The sequence below is a fragment of the Gopherus flavomarginatus genome, chromosome 5 (assembly GCF_025201925.1).
Source record: "Gopherus flavomarginatus isolate rGopFla2 chromosome 5, rGopFla2.mat.asm, whole genome shotgun sequence".
Lineage (NCBI taxonomy): Eukaryota > Metazoa > Chordata > Testudines > Testudinidae > Gopherus > Gopherus flavomarginatus.
Window position 1 is genome coordinate 1,011,903 of NC_066621.1, and position 14,303 is coordinate 1,026,205.

The 14,303-nt window shown below is 66.8% G+C and overlaps 2 protein-coding genes across 4 annotated transcripts; one reads left to right on the forward strand and one right to left on the reverse strand.

The window, feature by feature from the left end:
- Window positions 1-731: 731 nt before the first annotated feature.
- On the reverse strand, window positions 732-10,601 carry HIRIP3 (HIRA interacting protein 3). 3 transcript variants are annotated; one of them, XM_050952357.1, is made up of 9 exons: window positions 10,473-10,599; window positions 6,740-6,860; window positions 6,509-6,665; window positions 5,424-5,758; window positions 5,007-5,036; window positions 4,599-4,886; window positions 2,724-2,901; window positions 1,619-1,717; window positions 732-1,441 (listed from the first exon to the last, which is right to left on the reverse strand). In XM_050952357.1, exons 1-9 carry the CDS (start codon window positions 10,535-10,537, stop codon window positions 1,305-1,307), a joined length of 1,410 nt encoding a protein of 469 aa, XP_050808314.1. In that variant the 5' UTR covers window positions 10,538-10,599; the 3' UTR covers window positions 732-1,304. The 3 variants fall into 3 exon arrangements, with proteins under 3 accessions (XP_050808314.1, XP_050808312.1, XP_050808313.1); XM_050952355.1 differs by lacking the exon at window positions 5,007-5,036 and having other exon boundaries at window positions 5,115-5,758; window positions 10,473-10,601; XM_050952356.1 differs by lacking the exons at window positions 732-1,441; window positions 1,619-1,717; window positions 2,724-2,901; window positions 5,007-5,036 and adding an exon at window positions 3,179-4,461 and having other exon boundaries at window positions 4,531-4,886; window positions 5,115-5,758; window positions 10,473-10,601.
- A 273-nt stretch (window positions 10,602-10,874) lies between these two features.
- Window positions 10,875-14,205, forward strand: INO80E (INO80 complex subunit E). Its single transcript, XM_050952412.1, has 7 exons — window positions 10,875-10,998; window positions 11,146-11,216; window positions 11,634-11,686; window positions 12,319-12,394; window positions 12,570-12,687; window positions 13,371-13,487; window positions 13,834-14,205. Exons 1-7 carry the CDS (start codon window positions 10,918-10,920, stop codon window positions 14,050-14,052), a joined length of 735 nt encoding a protein of 244 aa, XP_050808369.1. The 5' UTR covers window positions 10,875-10,917; the 3' UTR covers window positions 14,053-14,205.
- Window positions 14,206-14,303: the final 98 nt, after the last annotated feature.

A 14,303-nucleotide genomic window follows, 5' to 3' on the forward strand; every position in this document is an offset into this window, starting at 1 on the left:
CAGGCCAGCTCGACTTGCCCCCAGCCTTTCTCGGAGCCACCCCGGCAGGGGGCAGACTGAACACTGGGGGGCACCAGTGACTGTATTTGCCCCTGGAGGAGGGATTTGGGGGCAGCTGCCCCACCCTGGGACTGGCTCGGTGGGGGGGAGGCAGAGGTTGTCCCACAAAAGGGCATTTTCTAACCTCAGAGACTTGGGGGGGGAAAGGGGGGCTGGCAGAGTCTGATGCTGTTGAGGGGGGGAGAAGAGTCATTGAGCATAAAAGCCCCCACCCCCCACATTGTGTGACTCTTCCCCTAAGCAGCCTTTTTTGTAGGGCCTACCACAAACACCCTACTAACCCCCTTCCAATTCACCCCCCCAAACAATTTCTCTGCCCCCCGGAGAGACGAGATCTCAGCTACTGCCCCCCAGTGGGGGGCATAAGTGGGAGGGGGCAAAGTGTGGGGGGATCTGCTCTCAGCCTGTCTTCCGCTAGCCCTGTACATAGCGCCAGAGCTGTAGCTCCACACCCGCTCCACGAGCGCAGCCCCTACTCAGTAAACCCACCTCTTCCATTACGCCGAGCGCGTCAGCGAGGAGGGGGGGCTCCGAGGCACTGGCCGCAGTGGGGAGGTTTGGGGGGACTCTAGCCACAGGGGGGGCTCTGGCCACAGTGGGGGTTGGGGACAGTTGGGGGGGCGTCTGGCCACAGTGGGGGGTTGGGGGAGCATATGCACACTCAGTTGCCCTTAAATAACAAAATTCATTTTATTTTACAATATAAAAAACTAGCATAAAACAAAGACATTTACAACTAGGGGGGTTGGGATGGGAGGGTAACTGCCCCCTGGGTGTAGAGCTATGGGGTGCCCCCCAAGCCAGGACACATCCAGCCCCCTGCCCCAGCATCCTTCGTTGAGGGGCCAGCTTGGGAGTATTTTGGGGTCACCTCTGGCTCCCCTGGGGGTGGATGGCTGCTGCCCCAGCTCTGCAGGGAGGCCCCTGCTAGTGGCTCAGGGGTCCCCCAACCTCCAGTTTTGGGGTGACAGGTGGGATCACCCCAGAAAGTGCCAGACACCAGGGGGAGTTCCGCAAGGTTATCCCCCCCCCCCGATTTCTGTCCCAAGTTCACCCTAAATCAGCCCTGGAGCCCCAAGTGGGGAATGGGAGATGGATTTGCCCCCCATCCAATGGATGGCACTCTCCGACCTGCCCCCCCAAAGAATGGGCCCTTCCAAGCAGGGGATGGGGGGTGTGAGCCCCACTTCCCAGGCCCCCAGCGGGCAGGGTGTGTGTGTTATACCAGGCGCTGCCCTCCAGCCTCACTCGCTTTCCCCGTCACTGCTGATCACGCCACGGAGGCTGGACCAGTCCACTGGGCACCGGGCCGGGGGGCTGGCTGGGGGGGCAGCTGGGGGGGTGCTGTACAGGCTCCAGATGTTGCAGCGCCGGGGGCGGCCTGTGGGGAGGGTAGAAGGAGGTCAGCTCCAGAGGGGGTCCCTGCCCCCCCACCTCACACATCCCCCCTAGATCCACCCCTTAGCCCCAACCCACAGCCCCATCTCCTGCCCCAGTGATCCACCCCACTCCCAGCTGTGCCCCCAGACCGCTGCCCGGCCCCTCGTCTCCCCCTCACCATCCGAGGCGATGATGTTCCCCACGTCCAGCGCGGCCACCTCGGCCGCCTCCTCCCGGCGCAGCCGCAGCGCCCGGCACCGCTCCAGAGAGGGGTTCCCTGGGGGGAAGGGCGGTTACTGGGGGGGCTCTCCAAGGGAGCCCCCTGCCCCTCCCCCCAACTCAGTTCAGGGGCCCCCTTCCCTGTACCCCCACCGCCCCCTCCCTGCCCATCCTCCACATCCCCATTCCCCCAATGCTGTCTGCCCCCTCCATCCCCATCCCCCCGCCCCCTCCACTCCCATCCTCCCCACCTTGTCTGCCCCCTCCAACCCCCCTGCCCCCTCCACTCCCATTCCCTCCTCCAACCCCCCTGCCCCCTCCACTCCCCCTGCCGCCAGCCCCCTCCACTCCCATCCCCTCCTCCAACCCCCCCCGCCCCCTCCACTCCCATCCCCTCCTCTAACCCCCCCGCCCCCTCCACTCCCATCCCCCCACCTTGCCTGCCTCCTCCAACCCCCCTGCCCCCTCCACTCCCATTCCCTCCTCCAACCCCCCGCCCCCTCCACTCCCATCCCCCCCACCTTGTCTGCCCCCTCCAACCCCCCTGCCCCCTCCACTCCCATTCCCTCCTCCAACCCCCCTGCCCCCTCCACTCCCCCTGCCGCCAGCCCCCTCCACTCCCATCCCCTCCTCTAACCCCCCCCGCCCCCTCCACTCCCATCCCCCCCACCTTGTCTGCCCCCTCCAACCCCCCTGCCCCCTCCACTCCCATTCCCTCCTCCAACCCCCCTGCCCCCTCCACTCCCCCTGCCGCCAGCCCCCTCCACTCCCATCCCCTCCTCCAACCCCCCCGCCCCCTCCACTCCCATCCCCTCCTCTAACCCCCCCGCCCCCTCCACTCCCATCCCCCCACCTTGCCTGCCTCCTCCAACCCCCCTGCCCCCTCCACTCCCATTCCCTCCTCCAACCCCCCTGCCCCCTCCACTCCCCCTGCCGCCAGCCCCCTCCACTCCCATCCCCTCCTCCAACCCCCCCGCCCCCTCCACTCCCATCCCCCCCACCTTGCCTGCCTCCTCCAACCCCCCTGCCCCCTCCACTCCCCCTGCCGCCAGCCGCCCGCTCACCCTGCAGCCCAATGGCCTCCAGCTCGCGGCGCAGGACCCCGACCCGCTGCTTGACGGAGCGACACCCGGCCAGCAGCTTCTGGTAGTTGCGCCGCACCCCACAGGCCAGGATGTAGCGTTTCAGCCGCCGCACGGCCGGGTGCTCCTCTGCTGGGCCGGCGCCCCCGCTGCCCGGCACCTGGGGGCGGGGACAGGTTAGGGACAGCCCCCAAGGGGGAGGAGCCTATGGGAAAATCCCGCTTCGTGGGAAAAGCAAACGAAATTTTCCCGGGCCCAGATGGGGGGGAGGTTTCCTTTAAAACCTGGTGGGTGGGTTTAATGTCAGCAAACGTCAGCGCTCGATGGCTTCCTTACCCCAGCCTGGGTTGGTTTGCTTTGGTTTTTTTAAATACAAAGATTTCCACTGGGGAAAATAATAATTCCTGCAGGAAAATTTCATTTCACAATGTCCAGATGGGGGGGGAGGTTTCCTTTAAAACCTGGTGGGTGGGTTTAATGTCAGCAAACGTCAGCGCTCGATGGCTTCCTTACCCCGGCCTGGGTTGGTTTGCTTTGGTTTTTTTAAATACAAACATTTCCACTGGGGAAAATAATAATTCCTGCAGGAAAATTTCATTTCACAATGTCCAATTTTCTAACTTTAAAAAACAGTTTCCACTGGGAAAAAATGTAATAAGAATTCAATTCCATTCATTTTTCCCTTCTCTCTCCCCCTGCCCCCCCCTTCAAATTGCATGGGGAAAAAAATGCATTTAATAAAATTTCAGTTCAGGCTTTCTTGTTCCTGACTTTTAAAATAATTTTTCCAGAGAAAAAATTTTTAGTGCAGTTTCTGTTCAGAATTTCCTTGCCCTGCATTTTAAAACAATTTTTCCACCTGCGGGGCAAGTGAGATTCACATGGCCATGTTTCAGTTCCCAATTTCTCTTTTCTCTGACTACACACAGTAAAATTTCATAGATCAGGTTTTTTTCCTTTTCCCCCCAACTTTAAAACTAATTTGCCAGGAGAAAAAAGAAAATTCATGAAGTACAATTTCAGGTCCCAATTAATTTTTCCTGAATTTTAAAACAATTTTGGGGGAAAAGAATGAATGTTGCAAAAATTTAATTCCATAATTTCTGTCCTTTTTTCCCTAACTTTTAAAACAATTTTCCACTGGAAAAAAATGAGCTGAAATTTTTCTACAATTTCTTGTTCCCTTTCTCCAGTTTAATAATAAAAAAAAATCATGCAATAAAATTTAACTTCCAACTTTTCACCACTTTTATATTGTTTTTTTTCCTGGAGACAGACAATGTATTTAATGCAATTTCAGTCCTCGAGCCTTTTCCCCCAGTTGTCAGACACATTTTTCACAGGAAAAATAATGGAGCCAGAATTTCACTTCACAATTTCTTGGGGGTTTTGGGAATTTTAAAACAATTTTCCACTGGAAAAAACAAAGTAGGAAAATTTCAGTTCAATTTCTTTGTTCCTTTTAGTGACTTAAAATAATTTGCATTAGGAGAAAAAAGGGATTTTATCGAATTTCAGTTCACGTTTCCTCTCTCGGGACATTTCAAACAATTTTGCCAGGAGAAAAAATCCAGTGCAATTACAGTTGGTAATTCCTTTTTGTAGGTGCCCTTGGGTAGCCATCCCGGATGCCTGGGTCCCATTCACCATCCCGGGCTCTGAGGGAACTGCAGGACCCCTTAAGGGAGCCGTCCCGGACGCCTGGGTCCCACTCCCCAACCTGGGCACTGGGTGAACTGCAAGACCCCTTAAGGGAGCCATCCCGGACGCCTGGGTCCCACTCCCCAACCCGGGCACTGGAAGCGCTGCAGGACCCCCTAATGGAGCCGTCCCGGACGCCTGGGTCCCCCCCATCACCTTTCCCTTCTTGCGCCGGGAGCCTGGGTTAGGGCTGTTGTTCTCATCCTGTGCGGAGGACGATGACGAAGAGTCTTCATCTGTCTCAGAGCTGCCCCTCTGCACCTTCCCCTCCTCCTCCTCGCTCTCGCTGCCCTGCTCGGCCTTCCTCCTTCCCTTCTTCCCCGTCTCCTTCCTGCTCGCACCCTCCTCCTCCTCGCTCCCCGATTCCTCCTCACTCTGGGCCTTCGTCCTCTTCTTGCTGCTGCCCACTTCCTCAGCCTCGCTGTCACTCCTCCGCTGCACCTTCTTCGTTCCCGGCTTCCCCGCCGGCTTCCGGCTCCTACCCTCCTCTTCCTCCTCCTCCTCGCTCCCCGATTCCTCCTCACTCTGGGCCTTCGTCCTCCTCTTCTTCCTCTCCAGCTCCACCTTCGTTCCCGGCTTCCGGCTCCTACTCTCCTCTTCCTCCTCCGACTTGCTCCCCGATTCCTCCTCCCTCTGGGCCTTAGTCCTCCTCTTCTTCCTCTCCAGCTCCACCTTCGTTCCCGGCTTCTGGCTCCTACCCTCCTCTTCCTCCTCTCTCTGAGCCTTTGTTATCTTCTCTTTGTTCTCTTCCTCCTCACTATCACTCCATCTCCCTGCCTTCCTCCTTCCCTTCTTCCCTGCCCCTTTCCTGCTCTGACACTTCTCATCCACCTCGGCGCTGCTCCCCTCTTCCTTCCCCCGAGCCTTCATTCTCCCCTTTTCCTTGCTGTCCCCCTCCTCCTCACTATCACTCCTCCGCTTGGCCTTCCTCAGTCCTGTCTTCCCTGTCTGCATCTGCCGCTTACACTCCTCCTCCTCCACTGGCGATTCGCTCCCCGATTCCTCCCCCGGCTGAGCTGTGAGCCCCCCGTTTGCTTTCCCACATTCACCCCTCTGCTCTGCCTCTCTCGCTCGCTTCTTCCCCAGCTGGTCCTGCGCCTCAGCTCCCTCCGTTCTCCTCCGCTGGGGCTGCTTCGGTCCCTCGCTCCTGGCTGCCCATTCAGAGTCGCTCTCTCTGCTGGCGCCGCCCCGCTCAGGTGTCTCGTCTGCTCCCGAGTCCCCCTCGTCCTCACGCAATCCCGTGTACCCAGATTTCCCAGCATCTGCCTTTGGCTTCCTCGAATCAATCCCAGAATCCTCCCCGTCAGAACTGGCCTCTGGAAACCAGATGGGAAACAAGGAGTTAACCGAGGGCTGGGACACGGGGGGGGGGCTGGGCACATGGGAACCCCTCGCCCGGCACTGGGACATGGCCTCTCTGGAGCAGTGGGGGGGCCTGGGCAACTGGGGACCCCTCGCCCGGCACCGGGACGGGGCCCCTCTGGAACAGTGGGGGGGCCTGGGCAAATGGGGACCCCTTGCCCAGCGCTGGGACGCAGCCCCTCTAGGGGCGGGGTGGGGGGGTTCGGCACACGGGGACCTCTCGCCTGGCTTTGGGACACGGCCTCTCTGGGAGAGTGGGGGGGCTGGGCACATGGGGACCCCTCGCCCGGCACTGGGACGTGGCCCCTCTGGAACAGTGCGTGGGCCTGGGCAAATGGGGACCGCTCACCTGGCTCTGGGACAGGCCCCTCTGGGGCAGTGGGGGGCTGGCACATGGGGACCCCTCACCAGGCTCTGGGACAGGCCCCTCTGGGGCAGTGGGGGGCTGGCACACGGGAACCCCTCGCCTGGCTCTGGGACAGGCCCCTCTGGGGCAGTGGGGGGCTGGCACATGGGGACCCCTCGCCTGGCACTGGGACGTGGCCCCTCCGGGGCAGTGGGGGGCTGGGCACATGGGGACCCCTCGCCCGGCACTGGGACGTGGCCCCTCTGGGGTGGGGGTGGGCCACACGGGAACCCCTCGCCTGGCTCTGGGACACGGCGGCTCTGGGACCGGGGGGGGGGGGGGGGGGGCACCTACTCACCAGAGCCCTGATCCAGTCGCTGTTTCTTTCTTGCCGTGTCCTCGGGGCCCCCCGACGAGTCAGAGCTGCTGTGGGGTCGCTTCTGAGCCCCGGCTTGAGGGGCGTCCCGGGCGCTCTTGGGGCTCGGGGACCCCCCTTCGGAACTGGAATCATCCAGCTGCTGGGGCAGGCCAATGCGGTTAGACAGGAACCCCCCCCGCCGAGCCCCACCCCCCCACCGACCGCCCCCACCTGCATTCTCAGCAGCTCCTCCTTCACCAGCTCCTTGAGCAGCTGCTTCTCCGCCCGCACCAGGCTCTGCCGGCCCACGTGCGCCAGGTACCGGCTCCGCACCATGGCCAGCGTCAGCACCCTGCGGGACGGGGAGCGGGTTAGAGAGCCCGGGAGCCCAGGCACGGGGAGGGGGGGTTAGAGAGCCCGGGAGCCCGGGCACGGGGAGGGGGGGTTAGAGAGCCCGGGAGCCCGGGCACGGGGAGGGGGGGTTAGAGAGCCCGGGAGCCCGGGCACGGGGAGGGGGGGTTAGAGAGCCCGGGAGCCCGGGCACGGGGAGGGGGGGTAGAGAGCCCGGGAGCCCGGGCACGGGGAGGGGGGGTAGAGAGCCCGGGAGCCCGGGCACGGGGAGGGGGGGTAGAGAGCCCGGGAGCCCGGGCACGGGGAGGGGGGGGTTAGAGAGCCCGGGAGCCGGGCACGGGGGGGGGGGTTAGGGAGCCCGGGAGCCGGGCACGGGGAGGGGGGTTAGGGAGCCCGGGCACGGGGAGGGGGGGTTAGGGAGCCCGGGAGCCCGGGCACGGGGAGGGGGGGTTAGGGAGCCCGGGAGCCCGGGCACGGGGAGGGGGGGTTAGGGAGCCCGGGAGCCCGGGCACGGGGAGGGGGGGTTAGGGAGCCCGGGAGCCCGGCACGGGGAGGGGGGGGTTAGAGAGCCCGGGAGCCCGGGCACGGGGGAGGGGGGGGTTAGAGAGCCCGGGAGCCCGGGCACGGGGAGGGGGGGTTAGAGAGCCCGGGAGCCCGGGCACGGGGAGGGGGGGTTAGAGAGCCCGGGAGCCCGGGCACGGGGAGGGGGGGGTTAGAGAGCCCGGGAGCCCGGGCACGGGGAGGGGGGGTTAGAGAGCCCGGGAGCCCGGGCACGGGGAGGGGGGGTTAGAGAGCCCGGAGCCGGGCACGGGGAGGGGGGGTTAGAGAGCCCGGGAGCCGGGCACGGGGAGGGGGGGTTAGAGAGCCCGGGAGCCGGGCACGGGGAGGGGGGGTTAGAGAGCCCGGGAGCCGGGCACGGGGAGGGGGGTTAGAGAGCCCGGGAGCCGGGCACGGGGAGGGGGGGTTAGAGAGCCCGGGAGCCGGGCACGGGGAGGGGGGGGTTAGGGAGCCCGGGAGCCCGGGCACGGGGAGGGGGGGTTAGAGAGCCCGGGAGCCGGGCACGGGGAGGGGGTTAGGGAGCCCGGGAGCCGGGCACGGGGGGGGGGGGGGGTAGAGAGCCCGGGAGCCCGGGCACGGGGAGGGGGGTTAGGGAGCCCGGGAGCCGGGCACGGGGAGGGGGGGTTAGGGAGCCCGGGAGCCGGGCACGGGGAGGGGGGGTAGAGAGCCCGGGAGCCGGGCACGGGGAGGGGGGGTAGAGAGCCCGGGAGCCGGGCACGGGGAGGGGGGGGTAGAGAGCCCGGGAGCCGGGCACGGGGAGGGGGGGTAGAGAGCCCGGGAGCCGGGCACGGGGAGGGGGGGTAGAGAGCCCGGGAGCCCGGGCACGGGGAGGGGGGTTAGAGAGCCCGGGAGCCGGGCACGGGGAGGGGGTTAGAGAGCCCGGGAGCCCGGGCACGGGGAGGGGATTAGAGAGCCCGGGAGCCCGGGCACGGGGAGGGGATTAGAGAGCCCGGGAGCCCGGGCACGGGGAGGGGGTTAGAGAGCCCGGGAGCCGGGCACCGGGGAGGGGGGGTTAGAGAGCCCGGGAGCCCGGGCACGGGGAGGGGATTAGAGAGCCCGGGAGCCCGGGCACGGGGAGGGGGGGTAGAGAGCCCGGGAGCCGGGCACGGGGAGGGGGGGTAGAGAGCCCGGGAGCCGGGCACGGGGAGGGGGGGTAGAGAGCCCGGGAGCCGGGCACGGGGAGGGGGGGTAGAGAGCCCGGGTCTCCGGGCACGGGGAGGGGGGGTTAGGGAGCCCGGGAGCCCGGGCACGGGGAGGGGGGGGTTAGGGAGCCCGGGAGCCCGGGCACGGGGAGGGGGGGTAGAGAGCCCGGGTCTCCGGGCACGGGGGGGGGGGGGTTAGGGAGCCCGGGAGCCGGGCACGGGGAGGGGGGGTTAGGGAGCCCGGGAGCCCGGGCACGGGGAGGGGGGGTAGAGAGCCCGGGAGCCGGGCACGGGGAGGGGGGGTAGAGAGCCCGGGAGCCGGGCACGGGGAGGGGGGTTAGGGAGCCCGGGAGCCCGGGCACGGGGAGGGGGGTTAGAGAGCCCGGGAGCCCGGGCACGGGGAGGGGGGTTAGAGAGCCCGGGAGCCGGGCACGGGGAGGGGGGGGTTAGAGAGCCCGGGAGCCGGGCACGGGGAGGGGGGGTTAGGGAGCCCGGGAGCCGGGCACGGGGAGAGGGGGGTTAGGGAGCCCGGGAGCCCGGGCACGGGGAGGGGGGGTTAGAGAGCCCGGGAGCCGGGCACGGGGAGGGGGTTAGAGAGCCCGGGAGCCCGGGCACGGGGAGGGGGGGTTAGGGAGCCCGGGAGCCCGGGCACGGGGAGGGGGTTAGAGAGCCCGGGAGCCGGGCACGGGGAGGGGGTTAGAGAGCCCGGGAGCCCGGGCACGGGGAGGGGGGGTTAGAGAGCCCGGGAGCCCGGGCACGGGGAGGGGGGTTAGAGAGCCCGGGAGCCCGGGCACGGGGAGGGGGGTTAGAGAGCCCGGGAGCCCGGGCACGGGGAGGGGGGTTAGAGAGCCCGGGAGCCCGGGCACGGGGAGGGGGGTTAGAGAGCCCGGGAGCCGGGCACGGGGAGGGGGGGGTTAGAGAGCCCGGGAGCCGGGCACGGGGAGGGGGGGTTAGGGAGCCCGGGAGCCGGGCACGGGGAGAGGGGGGGTTAGGGAGCCCGGGAGCCCGGGCACGGGGAGGGGGGGTTAGAGAGCCCGGGAGCCCGGGCACGGGGAGGGGGGGTTAGGGAGCCCGGGAGCCCGGGCACGGGGAGGGGGTTAGAGAGCCCGGGAGCCGGGCACGGGGAGCGGGTTAGAGAGCCCGGGAGCCCGGGCACGGGGAGGGGGGTTAGGGAGCCCGGGAGCCCGGGCACGGGGAGGGGGGTTAGGGAGCCCGGGAGCCCGGGCACGGGGAGGGGGGGGTTAGAGAGCCCGGGAGCCGGGCACGGGGAGGGGGGGTTAGGGAGCCCGGGAGCCGGGCACGGGGAGGGGGGGTTAGGGAGCCCGGGAGCCCGGGCACGGGGAGGGGGGGTTAGAGAGCCCGGGAGCCGGGCACGGGGAGGGGGTTAGAGAGCCCGGGAGCCCGGGCACGGGGAGGGGGGGTTAGGGAGCCCGGGAGCCCGGGCACGGGGAGGGGGGTTAGGGAGCCCGGGAGCCCGGGCACGGGGAGGGGGGGGGTTAGAGAGCCCGGGAGCCGGGCACGGGGAGGGGGGGTTAGGGAGCCCGGGAGCCGGGCACGGGGAGAGGGGGGTTAGGGAGCCCGGGAGCCCGGGCACGGGGAGGGGGGGTTAGAGAGCCCGGGAGCCGGGCACGGGGAGGGGGTTAGAGAGCCCGGGAGCCCGGGCACGGGGAGGGGGTTAGAGAGCCCGGGAGCCGGGCACGGGGAGGGGGTTAGAGAGCCCGGGAGCCCGGGCACGGGGAGGGGGGTTAGGGAGCCCGGGAGCCCGGGCACGGGGAGGGGGGTTAGGGAGCCCGGGTCTCCGGCTCCGCCCTGCTCGGACCCCTCCCCGCCCAGAGCCCGGGACTCCGGCTCCCACAATCCTTTGCTCCCCCCCCCGAGCGCTGGGGAACCCGGGTGTCCGGGCGCGGGGGCACCTGAGGTCCGGGCTGCTCCGGAAGAGCCCGCGAGTGAAGTTCCGCATCTCCTGATCCGCAGCCATCGCCCCGCTGCGTCTTTCCCGCCTGCTAAGCCCGCCGGCCACCGTAGCGCGGGACCGATGGGAGGTGTGGCGCTGCCCGGGGACCGGCCAATGAGAAGCGGGGGGGCCGCAGGGGCCGATGGGAGGTGTGGCGATGCCCGGGAACGGGCCAATGGGGAGCTCGGGGGCGCAGGGGCCGATGGGAGGTGTGGCGCTACCCCGGAACGGGCCAATGGGGAGCTCGGGGGCGCAGGGGCTGATGGGAGGTGTGGCGCTGCCCGGGGACCGGCCAATGGGGAGCTCGGGGGCGCAGGGGCTGATGGGAGGTGTGGCGCTGCCCGGGAACGGGCCGTGGCAGCTAGGCCCCGCCCCCGCGCGGGGGATGCCGGGAACCGCCTGCGATGAACGGGGCCGAGGCGGAGCCGGGCGGTTACAAGCGGCGCTACCGGGCCCTGAAGCGGCGCCTGAAGCTGCTGATCTACGTGAGGGGGGCGGGGCGCGGGGCGGGGTCGGGCTGCGGTGGGCGGGGCCGAGGGTGGGGGAGGGGCGGGGGCGGTGGGTGGGGGAGGGGCGGGGGCCGAGGGTGGGGGAGGGGCCGGGCCCGGCGCTAACCCCCCCGCCCCCCCCAGGAGCAGGAGTGTTTCCAGGAGGAGCTGCGCAAGGCCCAGCGGAAGCTGCTGAAAGTGTCGCGGGACAAAAGGTAACGGGGGGACCCGCCCCCCCCCCCGGCCGGCAGGGGCTGCAGGTCGGGAGTGCGGGACACCGGCAGGGCTGGGGGAAGGGAGGGGGGGGCACCGGCAGGGCTGGGGGGGGAGTGGGAGGGGGCACCGGCGGGGCTGGCGGAGGGGAAGGGGGGGCACCGGCAGGGCTGGGGGGGAGTGGGAGGGGGCACCGGCAGGGCTGGGGGAAGGGAGGGGGGGCACCGGCAGGGCTGGGGGGGGAGTGGGAGGGGGCACCGGCAGGGCTGGGGGAAGGGAGGGGGGGCACCGGCGGGGCTGGCGGAGGGAAAGGGGGGGCACCGGCGGGGCTGGCGGACGGGGAGGGGGGGCACTGGCGGGGGGGAGGGGCTGTGTGGTGGGGTTTGGGGGTTTCTGACTCTGCAGTTTTTCCTGCCCAGCTTCCTCCTGGACCGGCTGCTGCACTACGAGAACGTGGATGAGGAATCGTCAGGTGCTGGCCGTGGCGGGGGTGGGGTCGGGGGGTCCCTCCTGAGCTCGGCCCCTTATTGCCGCCCTGTTCCCTTCCTGTAGCCCCCCAAAGCTTTCAAGCCGGGCTGGGGGTGTCACGGAGCCTCCTCCGGAGCCTAGCAAGGTTGGGGGAGCCCGGGGAGGTGCCCAGCCCCTGAGTGGTGGTGCAGGGGTGTTCAACCAGGTGCATCTGGGGCATCCTCGGGTCCTGGGGAGTGGGCATGTGGGGGCTGGGCGTGTTGAGAGGGGCTCTGAGGGGGGTGGGGCTGGGGAGGGGTTGTCTGTGCAGGGGCTGGCGTGTGTTGGGCCATTGCAGGGGAGGGCTGATGGGAGGGCCTAGGCTGTGGAAAGGGGCCACTGGGGGTGCAGTGGGGGGCACGGGTCACAGGAGGATTTGGGGGCTGTGTCAGGGGAAGGGCTGTGGCTGAGGAGGCCAGGGGATGTTTGGTATTGAGGAGGACAGTGGGGTTTGAATTGTGGGGGAAGGAGCGCAGGCTGTAGGGAGGTTAATGAGACCTGGGGGTGTCAGTGAATTGGGACAGACTGGATGGTGGTTCAGAGCAGGCTGTGGATGGGTGTCTTCCCCCATTAACCCTCCCCCCATTCCCCTTCCAGACTCAGAGGCCACAGCCTCCTCGGAGAACAGTGATGGGGAGGGGCCCAAGGGGGCAGAGCCACAGCCACTGAAGAGGTGAGTATGAGGCCTCGCGTCCCACTGGGGACGGGGCTGTGCCAGAATCCAACATGGCTGGCCTGGTTTTCTGGGTAGAACCATCGTATTTAATGTGGGCAGTGGATGGGCATGTGCCAGTATGTGACATGGCTGCTCCTGTGGCAACTTCCTGTGTGTCTCTTCCCGCTTCCAGGAAGCGGAGCCCCCAGCTTGGCGGAGCCTCATCCCCATCATCCTCTGGTCTCTCTCTCCAGGCGACCTCAGGCTTCCCTCTGCAGGGCTCGGGGGCGCCCTCCCCCTACTTAAGCTCAGTGAGTGACCCCTCCACTTTGGTGAATGTGGTGCCAGAATCCAGTATGGCCTGCAGATGGGCTGAGGGCTGGTGATGTGATCTCTGCCAGTATCCAATATGTCTGCTGTAGCTTCAGGATAGGCCCCATCTCCAGGAAAGGTGATGTCTGTTCCAGTATCCAATATGGCTGCCATGGCCGTGTGGGTAGAGCTGCCATATTTAACATGGGCAAAGTTGGCACACTGCCAGTATCCAACATGGCTACCTTGGCTTCAAAGGCAGAGCCCTCATTGGCATCGGCTGAGTGGGGAGGTGCCACCCCCTGCCTTGCCCCCAGTTGCTCCATGGAGGTCACCCACCTCGCCGGCGCAGTTGTCAAGCAGTGGGGCTCTGTAGTAAAGCTGGCTGTGGATGTCGGCTGTCCCATGGGGGGGCGCTGTGGAGTGTGCATTAAGGCAGTGAGCATTGAGGGGGGCATTAGGAGGTGTTCCTTGGTGAGGGTGCATGGGCAGGGTTGTGTGGTATTGTCTGGGTGATGGGATATGTGGGAATGCCCGGGGTGGTGGTGGTGGTTGAGTGCATTGTGTGTATGGGGGGTGGTTGTGGGAGGTGGGGTGTCCATCCTGCAGTGCTCCCCCATTCTCTCACTCTGTCACCTTTTCTCCATCTCTCCTGTACTCCCCCCCTCCCCCCCATCCCCAGCTGGCCTCCCCCCCCTACAGCCCGTTCCCCTCCGAGTACCTGGCGCCGGAGCCCTGCGCCCCCCGCCCTGAACGCGCCCGCCCTGAGCGACGGGCCAAGGGCACCCGCAAGCTAAAGGTACTGCCTGGCCGGGGGGGAGGAGTATGGGGGTCAGCTGGGGAGGGGTCATGTGTCTGGGAGTAGTTAGGGTGTGTGTTCGGGGGTTGGGAGCGAAGGGTCATGCAGGAGTCAAGCCCAGGACATGTGGGTTAGTGGGGAGTTGGTGGTGTGGTTCCCATGTGTGGTGAAGGAGAGAGGGTGAGGGTTGGAGCAGAAGGAGTATGGGGGGTCAGGAGGAGGGAATGGAGGGGTTAGGGGAGGGAGTTCAGGACAGGTGGGGGGTTTGTGGGGAGCACGGAGGGAGGTTCTGTGGCGGGATGTGGTCAGCAGCCCCCTCACTTTCCCTCCCATCTCTCCCTTACAGATGTCCCTGACCCCGGCCACCCATCCCGACTGCTCAGTGGTGGGGGGTCTCCCCTTCTCTTCACCCCGGGGGGGCCCTCTGGCCCCCCTCTCCTCCAAGCTCCCGCCCCCCACCATCCTCAGCACTGTGCCCCAGCAAATGTTCAGCGACGCGGCAGAGGGGAGTGGCGAAGACCCCCTGGATGGGGATGATGAGCTTGTCATAGATATACCGGAATAGGGGGGGTTGGGGGTGGCACCCGAGATACACACAGCTCAACACTGTGGTGGGGGCCCCCAAGAGGCCCCCCAGTTTATTTCACATCCATTCCAATTGTATTAACAGGCTCCAGACATGCAATTTAACCAATTAAACAAGATTTTGGTATAAAAACAGTGCCGTGGCGACTTCAGTGACCCCTGACTGCCCCCCAACCCTCCCTGGCCCCCCTGAAATCCCAGAAGCCCTTAGAAGAAAAACCACTGAATGAG

What these genes read in the sequence shown, in the direction of transcription:
- HIRIP3 (XM_050952355.1), bottom strand. Translation starts at nt 10,537, where the DNA reads ATGGCTGCGGATCAGGAGATGCGGAACTTCACTCGCGGGCTCTTCCGG. An exon ending in GCGACTGGATCAGGGCTCTG is followed by an intron (nt 5,759 to 6,508) that starts GTGAGTAGGTGC and finishes TCTGGTTTCCAG; the next exon opens with AGGCCAGTTCTGACGGGGAG. An exon ending in GGAGGCCATTGGGCTGCAGG is followed by an intron (nt 1,718 to 2,723) that starts GTGAGCGGGCGG and finishes CCTTCCCCCCAG; the next exon opens with GGAACCCCTCTCTGGAGCGG.
- INO80E (XM_050952412.1), top strand. Translation starts at nt 10,918, where the DNA reads ATGAACGGGGCCGAGGCGGAGCCGGGCGGTTACAAGCGGCGCTACCGG. An exon ending in CGTGGATGAGGAATCGTCAG is followed by an intron (nt 11,687 to 12,318) that starts GTGCTGGCCGTG and finishes TTCCCCTTCCAG; the next exon opens with ACTCAGAGGCCACAGCCTCC. An exon ending in GAGCCACAGCCACTGAAGAG is followed by an intron (nt 12,395 to 12,569) that starts GTGAGTATGAGG and finishes TCCCGCTTCCAG; the next exon opens with GAAGCGGAGCCCCCAGCTTG.